This window comes from Marmota flaviventris, chromosome 16 (genome assembly GCF_047511675.1).
Source record: "Marmota flaviventris isolate mMarFla1 chromosome 16, mMarFla1.hap1, whole genome shotgun sequence".
Taxonomy (NCBI): Eukaryota; Metazoa; Chordata; class Mammalia; order Rodentia; family Sciuridae; genus Marmota; species Marmota flaviventris.
In genome coordinates, this window is record NC_092513.1 from 78499734 (window position 1) to 78523901 (window position 24168).

The following is a 24168-nucleotide window of genomic DNA, read 5'->3' on the forward strand; positions in this document are numbered from 1 at the left end:
TGCCCCTGCGAGGGGACCCGTGCTTCAGAGGAGGGAGCCGGAGAGCCGCGGCGGCAGCCGCTTGGGCCCCGGGGGCTGGGCACCGGTCGGCGGCACAGCTAAGGTCGCGGACGAGCGCGGCGCCCCTGAGCGTGGCCCCGGGGAAGAGGCGACGGCGGCAGGGTTTAATTTCTAGAAATCTGGACTGGAAACAGAAGCAGCAGTTTGTATAATCCCAAGAACTTGCTTATGCCAGGAAGCTGTAAGGGCAACATGAATATCATTGAGGAGATCTAACACGGCAGCGGGCGGGGAGAGATCAAGTCTCTGACCTCTTCAACTGCGCGGGCATAGGGAGCTGTAAACTGTATAAATGCTGTTTGCCCAGGATCACTAGGCAATGCTGAGCTGACGTGGATCTGGGGTGTACAGTCTGGGCCCCTCAGAACACACACACCAAGCCCGGATCGGCTGCATCCAAGCTCCGGTTCGCCTGCTTCTCGTGACTCAGCACTAACAATCCCGCTGAAATAACTGGTTGGCCCTTAGGAACTTTCAGAGGTAAAAACCAACCGAGCCTTCATAGGCAGTGGCCACAGGATTGAAACGGGGATTGGGAGAGACAGTCAGGACCCACCCGTTGCATTGGTCACCCGGCAAAGGGAACGAACGGTCACCTTTGACATGTGATACCACCTTGGCAGAGAACTGACGTCACGGGCGGAGGAGATAACTGCATTGAAACCAGCGCAACAGGGCTCCCAGGAGCAGCAGACATGGCGTGTAGCCAGTATTGTGGTGAGCGTCACAGGTGAGCACGGCCTGGCTTGAGGAAACACAAGAGAAGGCCCTAGGCACTCAGGATTGGAGACCCGCCCAGTCTGTGAGGAAGAGCTACTACACAGTGATTGGTTCCCACTTAGTGAGAGGAGAAGCTTGACCCAGTGGGCACAGCTCCACCTACTGGAAGAGAAATTAATCGAACTCTATGACTGCATTTATTATTATTATTATTATCATTTTTTTTCTTTTTCTTTTTTTTCTTTCATTTTCAATTTTTTATTGTTGTTGTTCTTTAACTTTTTTTAATGTTTCTAATTTTTTTATTATTATAATTTTTTTAATTTTAATTTTCATTATTTTTATTATCATTATTATTTTTGTAAAATAAATTTTTTTCTTTTCTTTCTTTCTTTATTTTCTAACTTTTTTGTGTGTGTTTTGTTTTTGTTTCTTTTGTCTTTCCATTTCTTTTCAATTTTCTTATTCCCCCTTCCTTGAATTCTACCTGCCTACTCTCATTCTCTTTAGTGACTTCTTCCCTTCCCTTCTAATATCTTTCCTCCCAAGCATCAAATAAATTTATAGGAGTAAACAGTAACTCAGCAGTCAAACAGAACAAGAACTAACATGAGCAGCATAAAAAAGCAAGGAAGAAAAGGGGTACAAACAATGAAGGACAGCCTAAATATTCAGGAGGACCTAGAGTCAGCAGAAAAATGGTCATATAAAGAACTCAAGGAATACCTTAGACAGATGGAATGGAACCTTAAAGAGGATACGAGACAGAAAATTCAAACAGTGAAAGAACACATTGAAAATGAATTACATTAACAGATAAAAGAAGAAGTTAAGCATCTTTATCAGGAGATAGAGATTATTAAAAAAATCAAACAATAATTCTAGAAATGAAGGAAACGATAAACCAAATTAAAAACTCAAATGAGAGTATCACTAACAGAGTGGAGCAAGTAGAAGCCAGAACGTCAGATAATGAAGACAAAATATATCATCTTGAAAAGAGCCTAGCCAACTCAGAAAGGCTGGTTTAAAATCACGAGAGAAACATCCAAGAGATATGGGATAACATAAAAAAACCAAACCTACGAGTCATCGGGATAGAAGAAGGTACAGAGATTCAAACCAAGGGAATGAGTAGCCTGCTGAATGAAATAATTACAGAAAACTTTCCAGAAATAAAAAAGGAAACGGATATACAAATTGTAGATGCATACAGGACACCGAGCACACAAAATCACAGTAGACCAACGCCAAGACACATTGTTATGAAGATATCCAATATACAGAACAAAGAGAAAATATTAAAAGCTACAAGAGAAAGGAGGCAGATTACATTCAGGGGTAAACCAATAAGGTTAACAACGGATTTTTCATCACAGACGCGGAAAGCGAGAAGATCCTGGAACAACGTATTTCAAACACTGAAAGACAATGGATGCCAACCAAGAATTCTGTATCCAGCAAAATTAAGCTTCAGGTATGACAACAAAATAAAAATCTTTCATGATAAACAAAAGCTAAAATAATTTGCAGCCAGAAAACCAGCATTGCAAAGCATCTTAAGCAAAACACTACACGAGGAAGAAATGAAAAACAATAACCAAAACCATCAGTGGGAAGTGCCTCTATAAAAACAGAGGGCGGGGGGAAAGCAAACCATGGAGAAACAAACTAAATTAAATTAAAAAAAAAAAAAAGAAGATAAATAATCAAACATGGCTGGAAGTACAAACCATATATCAATAGTAACTCTAAACGTTAATGGCTTAAACTCTCCAATAAAGCGACATAGGCTGGTAACATGGATCAAAAAAACAAATCCAACAATATGCTGCCTCCAGGAGACACATCTGATTGCAAAAGACATACACAGGCTGAAGGTGAAAGGTTGGGAAAAAATATACCACGCACACGGTCCTCGTAAGCAAGCAGGGGTGGCCATCCTCATATCAAATAAAATCGACTTCAAGACTAAGTTAATCAAAAGGGATAAGGAAGGACATTATATACTGTTAAAAGGAACCATTCACCAACAAGACATAATAATTATCAATATTTATGCACCAAATAATGGTGCTGTGACGTTCATAAAACAAATTCTCCTCAAGTTCAAGAATCAAATAGACCACAACACAATAATTATGGGTGACTTCAACACACCTCTCTCACCATTGGACAGATCCTCCAAACAAAAGTTGAATAAAGAAACTATAGAACTCAATATCACAATCAACAACCTAGACTTAACTGACATATATAGAATATATCAACCATCATCAAGTGGATATACTTTTTTCTCAGCAGCACATGGATCCTTCTCAAAAATAGACCATATATTATGCCATAGGGCAACCCTCAGTAAATATACAGGAGTGGAGATAATCCCATGTATTTTATCTGATCATAATGGAATGAAACTGGAAATCAATGATAAAAGAAGGAAGGAAAAATCCTACATCACATGGAAAATGAACAATATGTTACTGAATGATCAATGGGTTACAGAAGACATAAAGGAGGAAATCAAAAAATTCTTAGAGATAAATGAAAATACAGACACAACATATCGGAATCTATGGGACACAATGAAAGCAGTTTTAAGAGGGAAATTCATCGCCTGGAGGTCATTCCTCAAAAAAAGGAAAAACCAACAAATAAATGAGCTCACACTTCATCTCAAAGCCCTAGAAAAGGAAGAGCAAAACAACAGCAAATGTAGCAGAAGGCAAGAAATAATTAAAATCAGAGCGGAAATCAACGAAATTGAAACAAAAGAAACTATTGAAAAAATTAACAAAACTAAAAGTTGGTTCTTTGAAAAAATAAATAAGATCGACAGACCCTTAGCCATGCTAATGAAGAGAAGAAGAGAGAGAACTCAAATTACTAACATACGGGATGAAAAAGGCAATATCACAACAGACGCTACAGAAATACAGAAGACAATTAGAAATTATTTTGAAAACCTATATTCCAATAAAATAGAAGATAGTGAAGACATCGATAAATTCCTTAAGTCATATGATTTGCCCAGACTGAGTCAGGAGGATACACACAACTTAAACAGACCAATATCAATGGATGAAATAGAAGAAGCAATCAAAAGACTTCCAACCAAAAAAAGCCCTGGACCGGATGGGTATACAGAGGAGTTTTACAAAACCTTTAAGGAAGAATTAATACCAATACTTTTCAAGCTATTTCAGGAAATAGAAAAAGAGGGAGCTCTGCTAAATTCATTCTATGAGGCCAACATCACCCTGATACCTAAACCAGACAAAGACACCTCAAAGAAAGAAAACTACAGACGAATATCTCTGATGAACCTAGATGCAAAAATCCTCAATAAAATTCTGGCGAATCGGATACAAAGGCACATCAAAAAAATTGTGCACCATGATCAAGTAGGATTCATCCCTGGGATGCAAGGATGGTTCAATATACAGAAATCAATAAATGTTATTCACCACATCAATAGACTAAAGATAAGAACCATATGATCATCTCAATAGACGCAGAAAAAGCATTCGACAAAGTACAGCATCCCTTTATGTTCAAAACATTAGAAAAACTAGGGATAACAGGAACATACCTCAATATTGTAAAAGCTATCTATGCTAAGCCTCAGGCTAGCATCATTCTCAATGGAGAAAAATTGAAGGCATTCCCTCTAAAATCTGGAACAAGACAGGGATGCCCTCTATCACCACTTCTATTCAATATAGTTCTCGAAACACTGGCCAGAGCAATTAGACAGATGAAAGAAATTAAAGGCATAAAAATAGGAAAGGAAGAACTTAAATTATCACTATTTGCAGATGACATGATTCTATACCTAGAAGACCCAAAAGGGTCTACAAAAAAACTACTAGAACTAATAAATGAATTCAGCAAAGTGGCAGGATATAAAATCAACACGCATAAATCAAAGGCATTTCTGTATATCAGCGACAAAACTTCTGAAACGGAAATGAGGAAAAACACTCCATTCACAATATCCTCAAAAAAAAAATAAAATACTTGGGAATCAACCTAACAAAAGAGGTGAAGGACTTATACAATGAAAACTACAAAACCCTAAAAAGAGAAGTAGAAGAAGATCTTAGAAGATGGAAAAATATACCCTGTTCATGGATAGGCAGAACTAACATCATCAAAATGGCGATATTACCAAAAGTTCTCTATAGGTTTAATGCAATGCCAATCAAAATCCCAATGGCATTTCTTGTAGAAATAGATAAAGCAATCATGAAATTCATATGGAAAAATAAAAGACCCAGAATAGCAAAAGCAATTCTAAGCAGGAAGTGTGAATCAGGTGGTATAGCGATACCGGATTTAAAACTATATTACAGAGCAATAGTAACAAAAACAGCATGGTACTGGTACCAAAACAGGCGGGTGGACCAATGGTACAGAATAGAGGACACAGAGACTAATCCACAAAGCTACAACTATCTTATATTTGATAAAGGAGCTAAAAGCATGCAATGGAGGAAGGATAGCATCTTCAACAAATGGTGTTGGGAAAACTGGAAATCCATATGCAACAAAATGAAACTGAATCCCCTCCTCTCGCCATGCACAAAAGTTAACTCAAAGTGGATCAAGGAGCTAGATATCAAATCAGAGACTCTACGTCTGATAGAAGAAAAAGTTGGCTCCGATCTACATATTGTGGGGTCGGGCTCCAAATCCTTAATAGGACACCCATAGCACAAAAGTTAATAACAAGAATCAACAAATGGGACTTACTTAAACTGAAAAGCTTTTTCTCAGCAAGAGAAACAATAAGAGAGGTAAATAGGGAGCCTACATCATGGGAACAAATTTTTACTCCTCACACTTCAGATAGAGCCCTAATATCCAGAGTATACAAAGAACTCAAAAAATTAAACAATAAGAAAACAAATAACCCAATCAACAAATGGGCCAAAGACCTAAACAGACACTTCTCAGAGGAGGACATACAATCAATCAACAAGTACATGAAAAAATGCTCACCATCACTAGCAGTCAGAGAAATGCAAGTCAAAACCACCCTAAGATACCATCTCACTCCAGTAAGATTGGCAGCCATTATGAAGTCAAACAACAACAAGTGCTGGCGGGGATGTGGGGAAAAGGGTACTCTTGTACATTGCTGGTGGGACTGCAAACTGGTGCGGCCAATTTGGAAAGCAGTATGGAGATTCCTGGGAAATCTGGGAATGGAACCACCATTTGACCCAGCTATTGCCCTTCTCGGACTATTCCCTGAAGACCTTAAAAGAGAGTACTACAGGGATACTGCTACATCGATGTTCATAGCAGCACAATTCACAATAGCTAGACTGTGGAACCAACCCAGATGCCCTTCAATAGATGAATGGATAAAAAAAATGTGGCATTTATACACAATGGATTATTATACAGCACTAAAAAATGACAAAATCATGGAATTTGCAGGGAAATGGATGGCACTAGAGCAGATTATGCTTAGTGAAGCTAGCCAATCCCTAAAAAACAAATACCAAATGTCTTCTTTGATATAATGAGAGCAACTAAGAACAAAGCAGGGAGGAAGAGCAGGAAGAAAAGATTAACATTAAACAGATACATGAGGTGGGAGGGAAAGGGAGAGAAAAGGGAAACTGCATGGCAATGGAGGGAGATCCTCATTGTTATACAAAATTACATATAAGAGGTTGTGAGGGGAATGGGAAAATAAACAAGGAGAGAAATGAATTACAGTAGATGGGGTAGAGAGAGAAGATGGGAGGGGAGGGGAGGGGAGATAGTAGAGGATAGGAAAGGTAGCAGAATACAACAGTCACTAATAGGGCATTATGTAAAAATGTGGATGTGTAACCGACGTGATTCTGCAATCTGTATTTGGGGTAAAATTGGGAGTTCAAAACCCACTTGAATCAAATGTATGAAATACGCTATGTCAAGAGCTTTGTAATGTTTTGAACAACCAATAAAAAAAAAAAAAAAGAAAAAAAAAGAAAACACGTTGGATGAATAAGTAATTATACCAAAGTTGCAAGAGAGAAGATTAATGTAGAAAAATCTAGCAATGAACTAGTAGAATATAAAATTTTTTAAATTATTATTTTTATTAGCCCCCATATTAATTATTCAGAAAGAAAACTAAAAAAAAATTTATACGACCGATATGAGGAAAACTTTGAAGCCGTGATGGAATAAGGAAGATCCAAATGAACGGGGAGGTATTTGATAACGTGGATAGAAAAACTGAACATTATTAAGATGTCACTTCTTGCCAATTTGCTCTCTATATTCAATGTGATCCAAACAAACTTCCAACAAGTTCATTTGTGGAGACTAAAAAAAACAATTTCAAAGTTTTTAAGGAGAGACAATAAAACGATACTGGGGATAAACAAATCTGGAGGACAGGCAGTACTTGACTTCAAGACCTACTGTGGAGCAGTGGTTATCAGGACAGTGGGATACTGGAGAAAGAGTAGACAAATAGGTGAGTGGACAGATTGGAGAGACCAGAAACAGACCCGCATCAGTCCAGCCAACTGATGTGTATTCAAGGAGCAGAGGCAACACAGCAGCATGGAGCAGAGATCCTTCCCGCAAGTGGGGCTGCCTGACCTGGACGTCCCCATCACCACGGCTACTGACACATGTGGAAGGAGAGACCAGAGAGAAAGGAGGGAGAAGGGGGAAGAAAAACTTGTAAAATAAGGGCTGGAAACTTAGCAAATTTTAATTATACATATATATATATATAAAACCTCTAGATTCAATGCTTTGCCTTTGTAAAGTGAAAACAAATAGATTCATTCCTAAGCACAGCACAGTCAAACTGTGAAAAGGCAAAGATCTCTCTTTAAATCTCTCTTAAAAGCATCAGAGAAAAACTCACGCACAAGGAGACCACAGTGAGGTTATCAGTTGATTCCCCATCAGAAATAATGGAAGGAGGGAGTGGTAGGGAGTCATCAAAGGAAGCCGAGGAGGACCAGCTAAGATTCCATGACCAGAAAATCTGTCCTTTCATAACGAAAAAAAGAGATACTCCCAGTGCATGAGAAAATTTGCTGCCAGCAAAATAAATCCTGTAGATGAAGATAGTAAAATAAATTTGAAAAAATTTTATTTAAAATTGATATAACTAAATAAGCATAAAAGCAATTTTAGTTCTACGCCGAGTTGATACGAGGCAAGAACATATCATATGGAAAAGTTGGAATTTCAAAGAGAGGAGATCCTGAAAGTAATAATCCCTGAGAAATAAAAATTCCAGAGAAAAAAAAGAATTTCCAAAAGCTATGAAATTAATGAAGCTCAAGCAGAGATCTACAAGGAAGTGGGTCACGTCTAGGTTCTGAGGAGAAAGAATATGGAATGGACAAAAGGCTCCTCTGACAGGGTGAGTAGGTGGAGTTGAAAGGAAAGATCTAGAAGGCACAGGAGGGTGGAGGACAGGCTTGGCCAGGGGGTGGAGCAGGGGTGTGGTGCTGCCTCCTCTCCTTGCCCCTCCCCTGCTGTCAGGATCCCTTTGTGATGAGAGGGCACAGCCCTGTGTGACACAGGCCAGGGTACGACTCCCCATTGCTGAAGTGAACTCTCAGGACTCATTTGTCCAACAGGACAGTGTGATTCAGAAGATGGAGAATCTTCTTTTTCCTTTGAATAGCGTTAGTGCCGCATGGCTGAACCCCAGCTTCACCACCTGGGCGGTAGACATGGTCCTTGCCTGTGTGTGTGGACTGGGGCTCTTTTTTTTCTTAATGCCTTTCCTCCAGGGTAATCCATCCTTCCCACCACCAAGGAAAAAGGAAAAACTCAGGAAGGTAAGAAACCCTCACACCAGACTCAACAAAAACTAGGTTCTGTTTTGTCTATTCTTTTTTCCATTTTTCCAAAACAAGTAGAAGCACTTCAAAAAAGATAAATCTCAGGACAGAAGAGAGCATCATTCTGGGACAGGCGGGGAAAGCAGGGGAAGAGTGTCCACTAGATGTAAGCAAAAATAACCAACATGGTTTTAGCACCGTAATGAAAATACAAATAACCAGGATGGAAGCAGACCTCCAATGAATCGGCAAGCTGCCCTGTATGCTGAAGCACAGTCAATCCATCAGGCACTGGAAGGGCTCATTTTCTAGGTATAAAAATGACCCACAGTTAGAGAAGGAGTCTGAGTTCTATAGTTTCCAAGGAGAGTGAATTGATCATTGGAAACTGCAAATGGCCCTTCAGACAGTCAGGGAACTAGTTGTGCAGGTAAAAATTTTAACTCAGGAAGGCAGGTATAAAAAGTTTGAAACCCTTTGTCACTGTTAGAGATAGGAGTTCATATCCTTCCCATTGCTGTTCGTTTTCCTGTGGGATCCCTTGATTCCCACAGCAGCTATTTACTGTGCCTCCTTTCAGAACTCATTTGCAATGGTGGAAGGTTAAAGTCCAGAGCCCAGGCTTTCCTCTGTGTTGGGCTGAGGTGAGGGCTGTGCTGAGCCCTGAGGCCTCCATCACCCACTGGAGAGACCTCTCCTCAGGTAGCAGAACCCTGTGTCGCAGCTGAGACGAGCTTCTGTAAATGAGTCTGCTCCTGAGCCAAGGATCAGTGACTGCGCAGGACATGCATGGTGTAGTTCATGTAGAAAATCTCCTTTTGTGTTTTCCAAAGAAGAAAAATAAAGTATTTTGCCACTTTAAAAATGTTCTCTGAACCAAGAGAACTAGTTAACTCTAGAACGTGATGCTGTTCAGAAAAACGGAATGTCTGCAGCTGACCTAGCAGAGCGGAGGGAGAACTGGGCCACAGCCTCTTTTTCTTTCTTGTTGGTTAGCACCCAAAGGTGAAGAAGAAAAGGAAGAAGAGCAACATTCTGAAAGGTAAGGCCCTGCCCTCCCACTCCAGAGTGACTTGCTGCCACCTGTCCTGAAGAGACCAGAGCCAGGTCCCAGAGGAAGTCAGGTGCAAAGATCTGAGAGGGGGGATCCTGGGAAGGAAAGCATCTCACCAGAGACACTCCTTAGGCCTGCATGGTGGCGGGCCGGGGTGGTGATGTCCAGTAGTGAGGTGTGGGCACGACTGGAGCCTTGCTGTCTGTGATCCTGCCAGTGAGGAGGATCCATCAGGGCCCAGTTCTGTTTCCCCAGGGGTGAAGACTGAACAGTCAAGAAATGCAGAGGCAGACATAGGGAGCAAGTTTTCTTAAAGGATAGAATAGAGTCAGACTTCTCCATAGAAAAGGGGTCCCAGAGCTGGGTATCCAAAGAAGCAGGGGTGTCCTGTCCCATTGTACCTTTTAGAATTCCTCTGCCCTCATGTCCTCCTTCTCCCCTTATCTTGCCTCTCCTCTCCCATTCTGCATACATGACCCAGAGGTGGGCCCCATGGTGGAGTGATCCAGGCAGGAAGGCAGCAGCCCAGGAGGCATCAATCAACAACTCCTACAGCTCCCTGCAGGGAGGAGCAATTCCAGGGCAGTTACCTTAGCGATAGGTGGGAGGAACACTGGAAGGAACATGGGAGGAGGAGGGGGAAAGAGCGTTAGGTCTCCTTTACTTTCCAGCAGACCCATCTCCTAATTGGACCAGTCATTATTATCTACCCTGACTTCCTTTGGTTCCCCTGCTTCATCTGGACAAGGAGGGGGACTTCCTGGTCAAAGTGTGGACAAGCTCTTCTTCCCTAAGAGACATTCCTCTTTGAAATTGTCCGATCCTTCTCTCAGTACTGTGGTTGTTAGTACCACGGAGCCTAGTGGAGGTAGAAGTAGATGACAAAATGCTGCTCCTCCGTGTGCCTTGCGATTCATGTCACTTGTCATGTGGCCTTGAACACTGGTGGTGGCAACCAGAGTCCACTCTCTTTGTCTGCCCCCTGTGGATATTCCACACACCCTTCCTTTTCCACAATAACCAGGTCTTCATTTTCAGATTATAGTGATTTCTGGAAAAAAGCGGAAGAGACTAAAGATCTGCTTTTACTTCTACAAAGGTGAGTCCTTTCCACCTCTTCCTGAGCCCTTCCTCCTGCTGCCTGTGACAATCCAGCAACACAAAGCTCTCGTGGGGCAGCAAGGAGCCTCAGGTGGGGCAAGATGTGACTAAAGCTCTGGGGTATGGGACAGCAAGGGCTTGGTAATATCAGCCAGTGGAACAGTGAGGAGCCATGGACCACAGTGTTTACCCCTGCTCCACCTTCCCTACCTCCTGGGCCCATCTGCTCCTGACTGCAGCCTGGGCCTCTATCTCTTGCAGCCACCTACGGAAGCTCCAGGATGACAGCACCTTTCACCACCTTTTAAAAGGAGATGACCCAGATGAGATGTGCAAACCAGGGTCAGCTGGAGCCCACCAGTCATGCACACTGCCTGTGCAGGAGGCTTTGGCCACTGCCTTCCTCCCTTTGGCCTCCCTGACTCCTTTGAGCAAGCGTCCTCTGCTCCTGGCCTCTGCTCCCTCAGCAGACCTAATGACTTCCTCAGATACTGTTGAGACTCACTCATCCCTGAGTGCCTCTCAGTCTCCAGAGTCTGTGATTCTTCTAGAAGGACGTGCACCTCAGCCACGTGGACTTTCCTCTCCCCCATCTCGTCCTCCTGATCCCATGGCCCATCGTATATCTCTGCCAGGACCCAGCCTGACTCCTCCTCAGTGTGACTCAATGACACACTCACTGGGAACCAGCCCACAGAGCGCCTCTCCACCCAACAACTATTGGTTGCCTTCTCCTGTGCCAATGTCATCTGCTGTTCTACTGCCATCCCCCGGCCTATCGCCTTCTCCTGACCCATCGCCCTCTCCTGGCCCATCATCACCTCCTGTCCCATTGCCATTTCCTATCCGATCGCCATCTTCTGTCTCATCAACTTCTCTTGACACTTTGCGTTCTCCAGTCAAATTGCCACCTCCTGTCCCAGCAGTCTCAGGCCATGTTCTCTCCACCTGTCCCATCTCATCCCTCTCCTGGTGGCAGATGGCTGCCAGAGTCTGTGGCTTCTCCCACTCCCCTCACAGTGAATCCAAGAGAGATCATGCTCCCCACCCACCAGAGGACTCACTCTGGGCAAACGGCCCACTCTCGCAGGTAGAGGCTGAGGGGAAATCTTTCATTAACCCTGGTGTCCAGAAACTGCTGGAGATACTGATCAGCAAGAGAGCAGAAATGAAGACAAAAGATGAACCAGTCCACTCCCTGAATTCTCTGGGAAGCACAGTACAGTCCCTGGGCAGGGAGCAGGACACCACCATCCCACAACACTTCTGGAACACAAAAGGCAAGCCAAAGAAGCTTTCTGTTCCTCAGCAGCTCTTTTACACCAAGGTCCTGGGGGACCATTTACAGCAGAAATGCAGCCAGCTCTTTTGGGGCCTCCCCATTCTGCACAGCGAGTCCCTGGTGGCTACTGTCAGCATGTCTGAGCCCTCAGCAGACTTTTCCTCCATTGCATTCAATGAAGTACCTAATTACATTCCAGGGCAGGTACAGGCGGCACCTGGGCCACTCTTTGCCTCCCAGTTGCTCCACCCACTTGTCCAACTCCAGCCTGGGACTCCAACCTTGTCCTGGTCCCAGTCCCCACCGCTGGCTCAGATCCACCATCAGGACCATCTCCCATCATCTCTCCCAAGCCTGCCATGCCATCTTCCTCTGAATACTGCCTGTGGATTTCCATGCCCCACAAGCCAAGAGGGGACCCAGTTACTTTCCCCTTCCCTTCAACACCTTAAATATGAACACTTGAGGAAACAACTAGAAATTGGAGAAGCTTTACCTCATTTGTTCCAAAAGTCTCAGAACATCTTTAGCCATCTCACTTCAGAGAACAGGGCCTCCTGTGACCACAAGCCCATCAACAAGCCCCCAGGGGATTTCCCGAGCCTTGATCTTCAAGAGAAACTGGATCAACACCTTCAGAAGAGGTTCATGCTACATCAGTATGGACTACCACCCAATATGGACCCATTTCTGAATCTGACGGAGTCCTGGGATAACATCCCAAAGACAGGTCAGGCAAAGGACAGTTGTGAGTCTTCATGGAACTCAGTGATTCCAGACAACAGGAGCCCTGCTGTACAGAGGGCTGGTTCTGAGAGGCCAGAGATAATACAGGAGGGCACGATTCCCGTGGGTGTTCGGCATTCCAGGCTTGGCTCATACCATGTCTCTGTCCTACCTGGAAGTTCAAACACCCAGAAGGAAACTTGGGGTGGACCAACCTTAAAAGGTGGGGAAGCCTTCAGGAACACCTCCCAGGTGCTCTCCCTCCTTGATGCTAGCGTTCGGCAGGAACTGGAGGCACATGTTACAAGTCTAAGAGTGAGGCACAGGTGGGGCCTACCCCTCAGGGTCCCCAAGCATATTAATATCTTGAAGGTGAGGAACTCTGAGGCTTCACCACCTCCACAGCCTGCCCTTCCCTCTTCAGCCTCCTATGACTCCAGGGCTAACCCCATTGCCCATGATGCCAAGGTCCGGGGAAAACCCACTCAGAAAGGTCCAGGACTGAAGGAGGTAGCACAAACTCCAGTTCCCACCCAGAGGAGTCCTCTCTCTGGCCCCTCTTTTGAGTCCCTGAGCAGAATTCCATCTGGTGACAACGGTGGGCTCCCAGATGCTCCTTCAACTGCACATGAAAGCAGCCTGCCCTCTCAGCCCCACACTTACATTCTCGTGGGCAGAACCTGGCACAATGGTACTGTCCTGGGATCTGCAAGAGACAGTCTGGAACCAAGTCCAAGCCTAGAAATGGGCAGACAGGAATCCCTGGGGACTGGAAGTATGAGCTCACAAGGCTCATGCCACAGCATGTCATCACTTCAGGTAGGACACCAACTTTTAAAGACTGAAGAAGTCAGAGAGCTGGAGGATGATGAGGAGGAGTCTTCTCAATGGGGAATCACCAAGGAAACCAGGAAGACTTCAAACTTCCCTAATGTTCATATTAATTCCCTAGGGAGTTTAGAATCTCAGGGGACCAGTGAAGGACCCCCCCCTTCTATAAGTTCTATTTCCCAGGGCCAAGAATACTCATGCCTGAAAGCACAGACTGAGCCAAAGAACCAGCCTCAAGAACTGGCTACAGGTGTCATCCTGCAAGACTTTGCCACTGACAAGTTTCATCAGGACTGTGCCCCTGAGGTGCTCCTGGCTGCAGACATCCTAGCTTCCCAGGAGAGACAGTCCAACACTCTAAGCATGTCCAGTAGGAGTGCATCAACTTCTCAGTGTGGACTCAGTGAAGACAGCATCCAGGACCTGCAGGGACCCAAGATCCCTGAGCTCCAGGATCCAGGGAAGAGCAGGAGAAATACGTTTAGGCCAACTGCCAAGAGGGCGGACAGCGTGAGGCCCAGGTCAGGAACACAGGGAGAAAGGCTTTCAGGAGGGCGGCCCTCCTGTGCTGGGGAAATGGGCCCCTCTGTCCCAGTTAAGGAGGTAGGGGACACTGTGGGGGACAAGTCCTCCCAGGCTCCTTCAAAGAGAAACTTTGGAGACAGAATAAAGAACTTTCTGCAGAATATTTTCCCCAGTAAATCCAAAGGGCAGGCAAACTCCTCACCCAAAATCATGATCCCATCAACTACTACCCAAAGCCAAGGGTCAGTCACAAGCCAACTGCTAATAGACAATGTCAGGGTGTCAGAGGCCCAGGCACTCTTGTGTACTTTTGGATACATCATAGCGCAGAAAATGAGGTTTCAACATGAATGTTCTGCTTCAAAGGAAAACATAGTTAAAGAGAAACCCCAGGCCCCTGTGGGTAGACAATCCCATTATGCTAGGGGTTCCTTCTCTCTGGAACGAAGGAGAGGGATCGGAACTATGACTCCTGGTCACCAGGCCAGCCCCAGGGGCCACAGCCATCCTCTGAAGAGGTGGATCAGAAACCCGGACAACAATCCGGCCTTGCTGCTTAAGAAGTCTGCACCTCTGCCCAGCCCCTGCCAGCAGAGGTCCAGGGTGGCAGGTATCTCGGGCCACAGTGTCCACTGTCCAAGGCACTGTGCTCTTCAGAGACATTTGCTGTCTCATCAACATCAACATGCTTCCCACTCCTGTCCTGCTGGGAAGAAGTTTTTCCCATAATAAAAACCATACTCAGAAAAACTGTCCCCCTGTGAGCCCTTTGTTTGATAATGGCCTCTTCCTAATAGGGTGACAATTGCTTAAAAATAATGTTTTTTTTTTAATCAGAGAGGCTTCTGTCTTTATTGTGCTGGGTCATAAGGAAGGAGGTCATGTCTGTTCTTCATTAGAATGGATTCTAAAAGAGACTGGACTTGCAGGGAGGTGATAGTGGCATTGAGTACCCACCGTTATGTCAGATCCCTTTGTTATACCTTAAGAATTCATGACTTGATCATTACAGAAATAACAGAACACCTTTGGAACCCCACCCTCATGTCTGAATCAGCCTTTCCCTTCATTCTGAACTTTGTGAGGCCACAGGGATTGGGGTGCAGGGTTACCATGGGACTTAATAGCCTCCCACGCCACAAACGGGCCCAGGAAATTGGGAAAAGGTGTAGTTTCCTGGCCTGAGTTCAGACATGGTCAGAGAGTCCTGGCTGTTGGATGTCTTGGTGGGGAACAGAAGACACCTGCCCTTGGAACCCCTCCCTTATGGAGGCTAACATGGAGATGGGCCTTGACAGCTCCTTCTAGCTCAGGCTGCATGCCATGGCCATGTCACCTGCTTCTGCTCCTGCCTTCCTACTCTCTAGGGTAGTGACCAGGAAAACAAACTGCAGATCTGTGTGTGAGTGTCTCGTTGGAACAGCAAGTTGGCTGCTGAGGGCTGTGTCACATGCAGCTCACCACCTCTCAGCTCTCCAACCCCCAGCTGGCACAAATGGGTATGCACTAACCATGTGACAGTGGGGCACAGTGGGCAGAGTGGGATAGGAGCCAAAGAGAGGGGCAGAGTAACATGGGGATGTCACAGATGGTGTGGTGGATGGGAAGCCCCTGCCCTCCCAGTATCAGCCACCAACCTGGGGGGGTAGAAACATCATGGACTCACCCTGGCCCCACCCCTGTGGACTCTGCTCTGGCTCCCAGACCACAGGCCTGGAGAAGCCTCTTTAGCAATGACACAGGCTAGAGAGGAAGCAAGCCCTTTGGTAGAGAAGATTCATTTCCTGACATTATATGGAATAGTCCTCGTGTCTTAACTGTAGAAGGGGGGGATGAGTTAACAATTGGAGTAGCCAGGAGTGCAGAACTGGAGCTGATGACCTTCAGACATGAACATGGACACATGGCCCTAGCACTTCTTCTGCAGTGGAAAGGTGGGGACCTAAAAAATCCAAAGGGGAGCCTGGGGTCACAAAACAAGGTTCTCTAGGCCCCAGAACTTGCTTGTCCACAGACTAGAGGTGGTTCAGTTAGAACTTGTCATATCAGGGCAGCGACTTGTCCAAAATGTGGGCGCAAGCTGGGCAGGGGGCAAGCAGGAGCCTTCCCTGCCCCCAGTGTGCTTCCAGGACCTGTCCACAGGGGAGAGCAGGCAGGACCCACAGGAGGAGAGGAGAAGCTGTGCCTGCAGAGTGTTGGACGCTGTGGCCACCTGGGGAGGCACCACTCCAGGTACCCTGCCATTTTTGCTCCCTGATGCAGAGTCCTTTACCAGGAAGTGACACCAAGGCAGGGACACAGGCCTGGTCCTGCCCCAATATTGGCCTGAAGTCCTCCACATGTCAAGCCAGGCCGTCCCTCTCAGTGTGAGCAAGGCCCCACAGGCCACCCCTGAACCAGGTCCTGTGCCTTGATCATAGCAGACCCCAGAGTGGGCCTAGCATCAAGAACGACCCAGGGACAGAATGGGCTAGAACAGAGTCGGGTCCTTGAATCTGGCCCTGCTGGGTCCTCTCAGAGCCAGAGAGGCAGGTTCTCAGTGCAGAGGAGCTGGACATGGACCCCAGGGATCCCGAGGGGATAATGCCACAGACAGTGACACTGAGGGACAGCCAGAAGCAAGAGGGATAAAGTCCTGTGCCCTCTGCTGCTGCCAGGTTTGATACACAATAAGACCCTGTACAGAGATTTTTCACAGAATCCTTTGTCAGACACAATACACCACAACAGTTAGCCCTTCAGAGATCCCACAAAAAGACTGTCACAGAGACCATCACAGAACCTCCAACACAGCCTCATGGAAACACAAGAACCTCTCTGAGAAGTAACACCGACTTCATGGTCCTCCCACAGAGCTCTCACAGTACCCCTGACACACTTCCCAGAGGGGCCTCTGACAGATTTGTACCAACAGAGACCTCAGAGACCTAACACAGAGATCTCCCACCACAACCTTCACTGCCACATGGTCCTCATGCAGTGATCTCTCACAGAGACTTCCCACAGAGTTCCAGACCTTAGGGAAACATCATCACAGAGATGTCCTACAGATATCCTCAGCAAGAACTTATCCATCACTGAGACCACCCAGAGACAGTACAGAAACATCGCACCCAAACACACTGACCTCATGGAGTGTCCTCACACAGAGACCTCATACAGATTTTGAGAGACCCACACAGACATCACACAGGCACCTCAGAATTTCCACAGGGATTGGAAACAGAGACCTTTCCCAGAGACTTCCCACAGAATCCCCACATCCATTGCTCATTTCTCTAAAACTACTGGGAGCACAAGAGGGATACCACCAGCCCCTGCCCCTGGAACCCCAGTACACTGAGACACTGTCAACGTGGCCTCCCAGATGGCGTCTCTGCTTGGGAAAATCCTCAGGAACTTCTGTTCCTTTGTAATTCCATTGCCTCTGGACAGAAGAACTGCGGATTCCAAGCGTAGATCTGAAAAATTCCTCCCTCTGCAGATTTACACAAGCCTCAGCTCTGACTCATTGTTTAAAGAACCACAAATTTTAAACATGAATAAATGCCACCAACTTCCAGTGAGAGAAATTTTCTTATTTGTCCAGTTTTACTTATTTTCTTCTCAAATGTAGAAATATCACTTCTTTATTTTATTGGATACAAGAATTGAATTTAAGAGAGCTGGCTTATTTTGGAAAAACGATAAAGACCTGTAGCAAATGAACTCTAAGAATGAAATGAACCAGTAAAGAAGAATCTGGACTCACATTCACTTCCCAGGGGCTGAGCACCCACATATTCTAGTGATCAACACAAACACAAAATATGCAGAAAAGATCAAGAGAAATTTATGGGGTTACAAAATGTAAAGTGAGAAAGTAGAAGAGAAAAAGAAGTTTCCACTAACAGAAAGTGTGCAATCTCTCTTCCTCTCTGTCCCTCCCTCTCTCACACACACATGCACGCACACACATATACTACAATTGAGGAACTGCTACACACTAGGCACTGTGGTTAAAGTGGAATAAATTGTGAATTAAAAGAGAAACAATTTTCTGCTGCTATGAATTATATAGTGCAGGGCAGAAAACACAAAAATAGGCATAGCCCTATTCAGCCATCCAGCTGCAACTACAGCTAAGGCCCATAACCACTGACTTCAGCAAGGGAACTGTCAGACCCTCTCTGCACAGAGACTTCGCCCTGGGCCCTCATCCCCCAGAACACTGCTCCACAGGTGCAGGCCTGGGGCACATCACAGTCATCTGGGGAGGCAGAGGGAATGGCTCAGTCTCCCACATCTGGAAACAGATTAGAAACACAAGTGGGAGAGAGAGACCACCTGGATGCCCTGCCATACCCTCCTCATCAATAGCCCGGCATCCTTCCCTGACCTTTCACTTCTTCTTTTCTTGTTCACAGAGCCCCCAAAACCCCAGCAGAGGAAGCTAAGTGAGCCACACCTTCCTCAAAATTCTCCTTATTCTAATTTATAAATTAAATATGGCATCATTTGTTTTTTAAAAAAATCAGGGCAATTAGTATATGCAATCGCCTCACAGTGTTTAAATGAAAGGAAGAGTTACTCATTTCATTTTTAAATCAAAAGCCACTCGTGGTCAAGTTCAATGCAGAAGGCAAGTGGAAAGTCAAGACAGGCCAAAAGCCATGCCGAGCAGCCAAGCTGCAAATGCAGAGGACAGGTTCTTACTTGCTCCTGGGTACTGAGAATATCACCCAGGCCAGAGGATACCAGGGTCCAAGCGAGCTGGATTCAGTTGCTCACTCACATCACAATCAAGAAGAAATTATACAAAAAGGAAAAAAAAATGTTTGAAACAGAGTCTGGCCAAATCTCATAAAACAGCTAATCTGCCTTTGCTGCCCTACATAAATGTAAAAATTTATAGGAAAAAAAAAGAGCCAGGAAATGTGCATATGTAGAGTCAACCAGACTGTGCCAGGCCAGGGAAGTGTCGTGACTTTATTTCTACCTTTGTGGATAGCAGGGCTCTGAGGGACAGCAATTTTAGCTTCCATTCTCTGCATGAGATGACGGCTTCTAGGAATCTGGACAGAGTAAATAGTTTTACCAGAAAATGAATGATAAGTAGGAAAAATAGTACTTAAAGAGTACTTGGGCTTCTAATTTTAAATGGGTCTTATTACAACAAGGATATGGGGGAGGGTTGAACCCAGGGGTGCTGAACCACTGAGTCACAGCCACAGCCTTTATCAGCCTTTTTCCTTTTGAGACATGGGCTCACGAAGCCTTTTTTCCTTTTTACTGTTTCATTTTGAAACAGGGTCTCATTAAGTTGCTCAGGACTTTGAGAAGTTGCTGAGGCTGGGTTTGAATTGTGATCCTCCTGTTTCAGCCTCCAGAACCACTGGGTCTTTCTCCTGATTTTAAAGGACATTCTTCTAATATTTTTTTCATTGAGTAGTCACACACTGGTACCCATATTCTTTTTTCTTTTTTTGCATCATAATTCTTATTACATGTACATAGCACGATTTTTCATATCTCTGGTGGCATATAAAGTATGCTGACACCAATTCGTGTCTTCATATATGTACTTTGGATAATGATGTCTATCACATTCTACCATCCTTGCTAATCCCCTGCCTCCTCATTTTCCCTCCCACCCCTCTGCCCTATATAGAATTCATCTAATCCTCCCATGCTCTCCCTCCCTACCCCACTATGAGTCAGCCTCCTTAAATCAGAGAAAACATTTGGCATTTGGTTTTTTGGGATTGGCTAACTTCACTTAGCATTATCTTCTCCAATGCCATCCATTTGCCTGCAAATGCCATGATTTTGTTCTCTTTTATTGCTGAGTAATATTCCATTGTGTATATATGCCACATTTTTTTTTTATCCATTCATCCAATTGAAGGGCATCTAGCTTGGCTCCACAGTTTAGCTATTGTGAATTGTGATGCTATAAACATCGATGTGGCTGTGTCCCTGTAGTATGCTGTTTTTAAGTCCTTTGAGTATACACCGAGGAGAGGGATAGCTGGGTCAAATGGTGGTTCCATTCCCAGATTTCCAAGGAATCTCCATACTGCTTTTTATATTGGTTGCACCAATTTGCAGTCCCACTAGCAATGTACCCTTTCCCCCTCATCCTCGCCAACACTTCTTGTTGTTTGTCTTCATAATAGCTGCCATTCTGACTGAGATGATATCTCAGAGTAGTTTTGATTTGTATTTTTCTAATTGCTAGGAATGATGAGCATTTTTTCATATATTTGTTGATTGATTGTATATCCTCTTCTGAGAAGTGTCTGTTCAGATCCTTGGCCCATTTGTTGATAGGGTTATTTGTTTTTTTAGTGCTTAGCTTTTTGAGTTCTTTATATACCCTAGAGATTAGTGCTCTATTTGATGTGTGAGGGGTAAAAAATTGCTTCCAGGATGTAGGCTCTCTGTTCACCTCACAGATTGTTTCTTTTGTTGCTATAACCATTTAGTTTGATTCCATCCCATTGATTGATTCTTAGTTTTGATTCTTGTGCTACAGAATTCTTATTAAGGAAGTTGGGGCCTAATCCCACATGATGAAGATTAGGGCCGACTTTTTCTTCTATTAGACGCTGAGTCTATGGTTTAATTCCTAGGTCCTTGATCTACTTTGAGTTGAGTTTTGTGCATGGTGAGAGGTGGAGGTTTAACTTCATTTTGTTGCATATGGATTTCCAGTTTTCCCAGCACCATTTGTTGAAGAGGCTGTCTTTTCTCCAATGATGTTTTTGGCGCCTTTGTCTAGTATAAGATAATTATGATTTTGTGGGTTAGTCTCTGAGTCCTCTATTCTGTACCACTGGTCTACCCGTCCTTTTTGGTGCCAATCTGGTTCCCATTTCAGCCAGCAGAAGCCAACCATTAATTTTTCTTGACTTTTGTAAGCCAGTGTTAAAATACAGTCATTATTTTTACATTAAGTCATATAAATGTATAATTAAGCTAATTGTATTAAAAACAATGGCAAGAAGTAATCAAAATGCACTATTTAGTTTATTTTATGATATCTTGCTATTTCCCATCCACTTTAGGCTATTTATTGTGTTTTATTGTTTTTAAAGTACTTCCCTCGTTCAGTACAGAAAACATATTTATTAATCAATTAAATTTCTTTCCACATTTTATATTTTGTTTTATGTGTTTATTTTGTTTTAACTCATGTGTTTTATTTACATACATATTTATTTTGTTTTCTATTGATTTATGAAAAAGCAATAAAATATTTCTTAGAAAAACGTTTATAACAAAGAAAGGCTCTACTGAGAGGACTTAGTGGAGAATTCTGGGCAGGTTCCTGTGTATCCAAGGACCAAAATAAGTGAGGCAGTGTCCAAGTTGCCGAGCACCATGGCCCGTGGTCTTGCCACTACATTTGTCAGTGGATTTACTAGCTCCCTCAGAAGAGCTGGTTATCATGGAGATAGCAATGGGTTAGTATTATAATTCAACAAAGAGTTAAACACTCCTAGAGTCTATTTTTGAAATCTCTTCTCCTTCTTCTTCTAGAGTTCCCATTGTTAGGGGACAGACAGATGTGAATGGTGGGAACCCAAGGTTAGGAAAATAATTCTATAAAATGGGCCCATTGGGTTGACAACCACATGCTTTATTTTTCAAGAAGCAATTTACCTGCAGTCCTGCCAGGCCTAAGTGGACAGGATATGTCACATTTCTCAGAAAACTACCTGATATCTGCAGAAGAATGCAGGCCTGAAAAAAATGTCAATAAGAAAAGCCCATGTTACCCTGAAAGGGGAGACATTTTGTGCCCCTTTCATATACCAGATCCCAAAACACAGGGAAATAAGGATGATATCCTCCTAGCCATAAATCTGTAAAAAAATTTATGGTTAAGAATCAAATTGAGCTGGGTGCAGTTGCAGAAGCCTGTAATCCCAGCAACTTGGGAGGCTGAGACAGGAGAATTGTGAGTTCAAAGCCAGCCTCAGCATTGGCCAGGTGTTAAGGTGCTTAGCAGCTCAGTAAGACCCTGTCTCTAAATAAAATAAAAAATAGGGCTGGGGATGTGGCTTAGTGGTTGAGTGTCCCTGAGTTCAATCTCCAGTACCAAAAAAAAAAAAAAAAGAACCAGTCAGCATGGGCCAAAGTGAAATACTGTTGTCATGGCAGTGGGGATTTGAAAGTCTAATGTCATCTTCATATCAATCAAAAGTCAAGAGGTGGATCTGAACAGGACTCTCTGGAAACTTCTCTGATGTCCCCAATAAAACTGGAGTGCAAGAGAGAAACACTGTTCCTCTATCCCTTGTCAGTGTCCCCTTTTCCCTCTCCCATCCCTTCTAATATACTCATTCCTGTTACTCTGAAATCTTTTGCAAGAATCAGGGTTTGAATTGGGGGTGGGTCTTCATGCTGCTTCAGTTTCCTGAAAGGCCCCAGCTCTGTGACACCATTTGAAGTCTGAGTTTGCTGAAGTTGTGTTTTGGATATGCATATAAAAAAAATGACCCTAATATAAGAATATACCTTAACTTTTTGTACAGGGCAACAAATTGCTAAAAAGTTAGCATCTCAAGATACCTGAAATAAAACTCCCAAACTGATGGATTTTAAAAAGTAAAATAACTGCTTGAGAAAATTGATGCCATTAGATATAAATTTAAATATCTAGAAAATTGGATTTGACTATTTTTTCAATTGATATTTCCTAAAATTAAAATAGTTAATATTTTCCATACAAGAGCAGATTGCTGAAATTTCTGCATTCTAGATAAGAACATGCTATAGTATTCAATCTCATTTTTCTTCTCCAAAATCTCCTTAAGAAATTTTGTGTTCCATAGTTACCCAAACGAAAGTCCAAAAGCAAAAACAAACACCCAGAAAACTGTCTCCAAAAGTAGCCACGTGAGCCTTGCATTCCACGTTTTGCTTGTGCAGGGAGTCCCTCGTTCTGCCGTTCTTGCTGCTCTAGGGACCCTGATCAAGCTGGCTCAGAGCATTCCGGAGGCTGCTGCCTTCCAGCCTCAGGGCCACTTCTCATGCTGTCAGTCATGGGGGCTGTAGGTGCAGCTTGGTGAAGAGAACCCTGGTCTTGGCAGAGGTGGTTGAAATTGACCAGAGGAATCATATTAAGGTTTTTTTTCTTTCTGCTCCCCACAAAAGCTTGCAATACATACTCGTTTCCTGACAGGGACTGCTCTCTTCATAACTCAGATGCTGAAATCCTGGGCTGTAAATCTTCAAGTGCCACCTGCCTGTACGACCCCATGGAGACACTGGAAACTGTCAACTGCTTTGACTGCAGCACGATCAAAAGGACAACCACTCCATTCACAATATCTTCAAAAAAAATAAAATACTTGGGAATCAACCTAACAAAAGAGGTGAAAGACTTATACAACGAAAACTACAGAACCCTAAAGAGAGAAATAGAAGAAGATCTTAGAAGATGGAAAAATATACCCTGTTCATGGATAGGCAGAACTAACATCATCAAAATGGCGATATTACCAAAAGTTCTCTATAGGTTTAATGCAATGAAAATCAAAATCCCAACGGCATTTCTTGTAGAAATAGAGAAAGCAATCATGAAATTCATATGGAAAAATAAAAGACCCAGAATAGCAAATACAATGCTAAGCAGGAAGTGTGAATCAGGCGGTATAGCGATACCAGACTTCAAACTATACTACAGAGCAATAGTAACAAAAACAGCATGGTACTGGTACCAAAACAGGCGGGTGGACCAATGGTACAGAATAGAGGACACAGAAACCAATCTACAAAAACTACAACTACCTTATATTTGATAAAGGGGCTAAAAGCATGCAATGGAGGAAGGATAGCATCTTCAACAAATGGTGCTGGGAAAACTGGAAATCCATATGCAACAAAATGAAACTGAATCCCTTTCTCTCGCCATGCACAAAAGTTAATTCAAAATGGATCAAGGAGCTTGATATCAAATCAGAGACACGCCGTCTGATAGAAGAAAAAGTTGGCTACGATCTACATACTGTGGGGTCGGGCTCCAAATTCCTCAATAGGACACCCATAGCACAAAAGTT

General features: G+C 43.8%; 1 protein-coding gene across 1 annotated transcript; it reads left to right on the plus strand.

The window, feature by feature from the left end:
* Positions 1 to 7353: 7353 nt before the first annotated feature.
* Positions 7354 to 14848, plus strand: LOC139702177 (spermatogenesis-associated protein 31E1-like). Its single transcript, XM_071602619.1, has 5 exons — positions 7354 to 7476; positions 8394 to 8597; positions 9597 to 9642; positions 10693 to 10753; positions 11017 to 14848. The coding sequence occupies exons 1-5, from the start codon at positions 7354 to 7356 to the stop codon at positions 14846 to 14848; spliced, it is 4266 nt and encodes a 1421-aa protein (XP_071458720.1).
* Positions 14849 to 24168: the final 9320 nt, after the last annotated feature.

Bases quoted from the DNA above. Each gene is read 5' to 3' on its own strand.
- LOC139702177 (XM_071602619.1), top strand. From the start codon at position 7,354: ATGGAGCAGAGATCCTTCCCGCAAGTGGGGCTGCCTGACCTGGACGTC. The intron at 7,477-8,393 runs GTAAAATAAGGG...TTTGTCCAACAG, and splicing joins AGAAGGGGGAAGAAAAACTT to GACAGTGTGATTCAGAAGAT. The intron at 9,643-10,692 runs GTAAGGCCCTGC...CTTCATTTTCAG, and splicing joins GAAGAGCAACATTCTGAAAG to ATTATAGTGATTTCTGGAAA.